Source organism: Orcinus orca, chromosome X (genome assembly GCF_937001465.1).
Source record: "Orcinus orca chromosome X, mOrcOrc1.1, whole genome shotgun sequence".
Lineage (NCBI taxonomy): Eukaryota > Metazoa > Chordata > Mammalia > Artiodactyla > Delphinidae > Orcinus > Orcinus orca.
In genome coordinates, this window is record NC_064580.1 from 103572693 (window position 1) to 103578892 (window position 6200).

General features: G+C 48.8%; 1 protein-coding gene across 1 annotated transcript; it reads left to right on the forward strand.

Moving 5' to 3' along the window:
• Window positions 1–249: 249 nt before the first annotated feature.
• SLC25A5 (solute carrier family 25 member 5) lies at window positions 250–3162 on the forward strand. The gene is made up of 4 exons (XM_004275805.4): window positions 250–453; window positions 1491–1977; window positions 2209–2349; window positions 2744–3162. The coding sequence occupies exons 1-4, from the start codon at window positions 343–345 to the stop codon at window positions 2899–2901; spliced, it is 897 nt and encodes a 298-aa protein (XP_004275853.1). The 5' UTR covers window positions 250–342; the 3' UTR covers window positions 2902–3162.
• Window positions 3163–6200: the final 3038 nt, after the last annotated feature.

A 6200-nucleotide genomic window follows, 5' to 3' on the forward strand; every position in this document is an offset into this window, starting at 1 on the left:
GTCCAGGCACGTCGTGACCTCCCCTCCCTCCGCGCCCCCAGGCCTCCCCCAGGGTCCCGCGTCCGGGCCGGGTACTCTCTGGGGCCGCCCCTTCCTCGGGCCGGATCAGGCGCTGCGGGCGAACCGGGTAGACGCGGAGGGCGGCCGGAGCCCGACTCCATGGCTCCTCCCTCCGCGCGCTGAGCCATTCAGCGGCCCCGGCACCCGCCCCCGACGCCGGCCGCCCGGGCGCCGGCCTCCCCTATATAAATCGGCCATTTGCTTCGCTCCGCCCCAGAGCCTCGGAGTCCAAGCCGGTTTCTTACTGTTCCCGCAGTCGCCCGCCTCCTCTTTCCTTCCAACATGACAGATGCCGCCGTGTCCTTCGCCAAGGACTTCCTGGCAGGTGGAGTGGCCGCGGCCATCTCCAAGACCGCCGTAGCGCCCATCGAGCGGGTCAAGCTGCTGCTGCAGGTACGTCCCGGAATCGGAGAGCCCGACCAGGAAGTGGGGGGAGGGGGTCGCGCGGGAAGCGGTGCCCCAGGGCCTGGGGAGAACGAACCCTCTGGACCAGTCCAGGGAAGTGGCAGCGTGGGAGCAGGGGTGGCCGCAGGGTCGGACCAAAAGGCAGACTTGAGGGAGATGCTTCAGTGATCTGAAGTTCAGGATCTAGGAAAGGGTCAGGGGCGGAGGGTCGGGGGAGGAAGCCCAGGGCCTGGGCATCCCGGAGGCAGCGAATTCGGATGGGACAGCCCGGGGGTGACTGGCTCCCGGGCCTTGAGGTCAAGGGCTAAGCCTGAAAGCCGGCACTGAAAAGAGGGACACCTGCCCTTACCGAAGACCTCAAGGTCGCGGCAAGGATATAGCAGCCCCGTGGAGGCCGTGCGGCCGGTGGAGCTGCCTCACAGCCGGCCGCCGCGCTCTGACCTAGCCGGGCCGGAAGCCGGCGTAGGGAAGCGCGTGTCCCTTCTGCGTCCTCCCCCGCGCAGCCGCCGGCGCGTCCCCGCGGCCTGGCGTCCTGCGCGGCGCGCTCTCCCGCTCCGGCTCTAGAGGGCGCGCCTGCACGGGCGTAGGGGTGGTGGCCCACGGGTCACCTCCAGGAGAGGAGGGGGGCCAGAGCGGGAGGGAAGCCGCTCCGGGGACCCTGAGGCGTAGGCCACGGTCACCAAGGTGACTGCGCCCGACGTGGGCCTCGCCCTGATGCTTCTGAACCTGGGTCTGAGGTAATGACTTTTCTCCGAGGCTTAAAGGTCACGGGTCCGCTTGAGGGTGCCTCCTCCCCATCCAAAGGGATGGAGGCTTAATGCTTCTAAGGGTGCAGATCACCTCTTCCACCTGTGACAGCGTCAGAGGTTTGGGGGGCATCCAGCCTGTGTGACATAGAAGACTAGATTTGGGGAAAGTGGGAGCCAGCTAACCTTTAAGGGTGTCTATTGAGATGATATATTCTCCTCGCTTTTCCCTTCTCCATGGTTATAACTCTCCCTGTTGGCCTCCTCCTTATCTGTCAGGTGCAGCATGCCAGCAAGCAAATCACTGCAGATAAGCAATACAAGGGCATCATAGACTGCGTGGTTCGTATCCCCAAGGAGCAGGGAGTCCTGTCCTTCTGGCGTGGTAACCTGGCCAATGTCATCAGATACTTCCCCACCCAGGCTCTCAACTTTGCCTTCAAAGATAAATACAAGCAGATCTTCCTGGGTGGTGTGGACAAGAGGACCCAGTTTTGGCGCTACTTCGCAGGGAATCTGGCATCAGGTGGCGCTGCCGGGGCCACATCGTTGTGTTTTGTGTACCCTCTTGACTTTGCCCGTACTCGTCTAGCAGCCGACGTGGGCAAAGCTGGAGCTGAAAGGGAATTCAGAGGCCTTGGTGACTGCCTGGTTAAGATCTACAAATCTGACGGGATTAAGGGCCTGTACCAAGGCTTTAACGTGTCTGTGCAGGGTATTATCATCTACCGAGCTGCCTACTTCGGTATCTATGACACTGCGAAGGGTAAGTTTGCTGTGTGCTTCAAAACTGTGTTCTCGTGAGATCATTTATAAGATCGTTGTGCCATCCTAATTTTCCAGGAGCCAGAGATTTCTTTGTAATTGCCGATGGAAGCCACAGTCACCCAGTACAGCCCTTTGTGTACAGATGAGATGTTGGGGATGAGGGGATGTGGCAGACAACAAGTCAGGAGGACTCTGCTTTCTGGTCAAAGTGTCTCTTTTCTATCCTCAGGAATGCTTCCAGATCCCAAGAATACGCATATCTTCATCAGCTGGATGATCGCACAGTCCGTCACAGCGGTTGCTGGGTTGACTTCCTATCCGTTTGACACAGTGCGTCGCCGCATGATGATGCAGTCAGGGCGCAAAGGAAGTAAGTTCCGCTTGAGCAGAAGACGAAGATGTGGGCATGGAGCATGGGCACAAACTAGCCGTGCCTGTCTTTGAAAATGGCAATCTGTTGAGATCGCAGATGGGGTTGGTTGGTCTGTGTCTACTGCACAGCTGCCTTTGAGTGGGCCCTTTGGGTGCTTATGCCCAAGGGGCATCCATGGTATTAGAGGTTAAGACCAGCGGGTAGTCTACATATCCCTGTGGTTCTCTAGTCACCAGATTAAGATTTCAGTGTTGCCCACACTAATGTGTCAGTGTTGGATCTTTAAAAACTGACATTAGCTCTTAGAGGTGGGGCCCTGGTTTAGTCTAGTTAAACCTAAGGATATTTCATCAGCCTCAGGTCACCAGCTCCTTGTCTTTGTCCTTTGCAGCGGATATCATGTACACAGGCACACTTGACTGCTGGAGGAAGATTGCTCGTGACGAAGGAGCCAAAGCCTTTTTCAAGGGCGCGTGGTCCAATGTCCTCAGAGGCATGGGTGGTGCTTTTGTGCTTGTCTTGTATGATGAAATCAAGAAGTTCACATAAGTTATTACCTAGTTTTTCTTCTTCTGTGAACAGGCATGTTGTATTATGTAACATATCTTGAGCATTCCTGACAGACTGTCGGCTGTCTATTTATCAATGGCAACTATTTACCAGTTGAAAATGGGAAGCAATAATATACACCTGACCAGTTTTCTCTTAAAGCCATTTCCATGACGATGATGGGACACAATTATGTTTTTTATTTTAGTCACTCCTGATGAAATAACAAATTTGAAGAAATAAAAAATACCTGAAATATAATTTTGTTTGTGGTTTATTTTCATGTAAAAGTACATTTTATAATTCAGTAAGTGCTGTGTTTGAGTAAAATGCTACCTGTTTAATAAATGCTATGGTATCTCCTGAGGTGAAGCGCTTTCTTCTACTTAGCGAAGAATAGCTCGGTCGTGTGACCCATCAGCATTCCCAATACATTAGCAAAGTGAAATTCAGACCCAAAGCATCCAAAAAACCATTGGTCCATTGCCCCTGGACAGTCATAGCTGATGAGCTTTCTCTAAAAAGTACTATGTACCCACCTTTCCTATCTTGTGGTTATTAATCAAGAAATATAAGCTGAACTGTTCACTTTAGAATGGTGGTTCTATGAATTTCACCTCATTTCAACAGAAGTATTGTAAAATATAAGGTGGTAACAGCTAGCAACTTTTGTCCAGTTGCCTTCCCTCATCTATCTTCACCTGTCTCAAGTCATTTTAATTTAATCCTGTTCAAAGCAGAGGATTAGAGCTGGCACAGTTACACGGTGCTGAGATGGCAGTGCTGTTAACGATTATGGAGAGAGCTGCCACGACCTCAAAACTCATTTTACAAAGAGAAAACGGAGCATCTGCGTCTTGCCTAACATGCAGATAAGCCTAGTCAATGGAGGACATTTGTTTTTTTTGGATAAACCCTTACTTGGGATCCACGTGAGAGTGTCTGCAATTTCTGTAGCTCTTGATAAGGCCTCAGAAATCCAGTGGATCTTACCTGTAACACGAGATTTGTATGAAGAATAAAGCACCGTGGCTGTGAAGCCACAACATTTCAAAGTAGAAAGTGATAGGATCGGTGGTCCATGTGCACAGGTAAAACATTCCTGAGGAACATCTCGCACGCTGGCATGTTTTAAGTGCCACTCACAGATGGGGTCTGCATCACAGGCATTGGTGCCCAGGGGATCGTAGAGTTTGTTATGCGTCCCCCGGCCAAGCACCTTAATTGTAGTGTAGGTTAGTTGTTGAGAACTCTTCACAATGTATACATATCGAATCGTCAAGTTGTATACCTTAAATATATAGTGTTTACGTGTAAAAGGTGTGGTAATAAAGTTGTTAGAAAAACCCAGGACTCTACTGGCATCAGGCCTGGATTCTGCCACTTGCTCTGCTGTTGGGTAAGTTATTTAATTTCTCTCAGCCCCAGTTTTCCTCATCTATAAAATGAGAATAATAATGCCTGCCTCTGAGGGTTGTTTCAAGGATTAAAGAATTTATGCAAAGCATAATTTATGCAAAGCATAATTTATGCAAAGCATCTACATAATAAACACTGTAAATGGTAACTGATAATCATTACGAGACAGTTAAGATTACAGGGACTCCAGAATCGGAAGTACCTGGATTTGAATCCTGGCTCTGCTGCTTATTTAGCTGTATGGCCTTGGGCGAGTCACTTATCCTGGGTCTCAGTTTCCTCATCTGTAAAGTGGGGATTTAATAGTGCTAGCCGTATTTCCTAGGGGTGTTGGGAGTGAGGGTTAAGTAACCTAAAGCATGTAGAGCAATCAATATGGCGCCCGGCATCTAGTAAGCACTCATGTGACTTTTTCATAATCAGACATCCATTTTGTTGAATGAAGATCTGCCCAAGCAGAGAACTACTTAAAAATGAATTCAAATCCACTTTTCTTTCTCTGCAACAGCCTACACGTACTATTTTTTGCAGAATTTATATAAAATAAACTTCAGCTTAGGTCTTTTTCAGAGAATTTGTTCCTGAAAGGGGATAAGAGGCTCTCCACTTAGGGCTGCAAACCACAATACAAGAGAACCCAAGCCCCCTTTATGGTTATTACAATAGATGTGGACTCACTGAGCTGGCAGCTATTAAAATAAACCTAGGACCGAGCATTAATGATCAGAAAGAAAGACGTGGCGCTTCCTACAATTGGGTGGCTGACAGATGAGGTGTTTTTTTTCCTCTCTTTCTATTCTTGTTGTTCAATGATTTTTGAAATTTAATTTAAAGACAAAGTGGTTTTAATCTCTCCAAGCTGTGCAGGATAGTGCTATAGAATTCATTATGTCCATTATGCTCATGCGAACATTGATGGTACACAATCTTAGCAACCCCCTAATTTATGCTGTTGTTTTGTTACTATTCAAAGCCTAACAGCATCCGTGAAGCCTGATTCCAGGTGAGAGAGCCAGAATACAGGTCAGCTCGCACACAGCCGTGCTCCCCATTCCAGGGGCCACTCCGCCCAGTCACTGAAGGCAGTGTGCTCCGGGTGCTCCAACCGCTGGAGAAAGAAACCAGGGGTGTCTCCCCACAGGGGCAGTTGTCGTGGATGGTAAGTCATTTAAGCCATTATTTTTGTATTAAAAGAGATGCGGATATGTTAGAGAGTCTATTGCACAATTTGAATGTGTTTTAAAGGGGCAAAGAGAGTTCTTGTGTATAGAGGACCATTTCTGGCACTGCCCTCAGACCCCAGGGGGAAACCTTTCAGCCTTCTCTGCCATTATGGACACTTCAGTAGAAAAAATCTTAAAAGTATTGCTGTACCGGATGCTAGATTTTCAAGCGTCCGTGTTCCTGTGGTAAATTGCATTTCTCCTGTGAAGTTTGTGAGCATAGTATTTCTAATTTGTTTTTTAGGTTTTCAACACAGTATCTGTACATGGTCATCAAAGTTGAACAGTAAAAAAAAGATATAAAATGAAAAGCAAACATTTCCCTGTCCTCCCTCTCCCATCCCTAATCCCCCTCCTCAAAAGTAACCATTATGAACAGTTTCTTGTCTATCCATCCAAAAAAAAATGTAATGCATCTTGTTGTAAGAGTAGCTGATTTGTTTTTATCTGAATCATATTCTGACTGCTTGGATTCAAAATGGCATGATTCGTTTAGACCGGTGTCAGACTGTGGGCATCAGGACTCACAGATGCTGTCAGAGGCAGGAGGGTAGGGAAAGGGTAGCTTCTGGACTCTGAGCAAGGATTTCTAAGTGTGACCCTTTATTAAAACCTTAAAAGGAAGCCAGTACTTTCCTTTGCGCTTTTAGCTTTGGT

What these genes read in the sequence shown, in the direction of transcription:
- SLC25A5 (XM_004275805.4), top strand. Translation starts at nt 343, where the DNA reads ATGACAGATGCCGCCGTGTCCTTCGCCAAGGACTTCCTGGCAGGTGGA. An exon ending in GGGTCAAGCTGCTGCTGCAG is followed by an intron (nt 454 to 1,490) that starts GTACGTCCCGGA and finishes CTTATCTGTCAG; the next exon opens with GTGCAGCATGCCAGCAAGCA. An exon ending in GCAGTCAGGGCGCAAAGGAA is followed by an intron (nt 2,350 to 2,743) that starts GTAAGTTCCGCT and finishes TGTCCTTTGCAG; the next exon opens with CGGATATCATGTACACAGGC.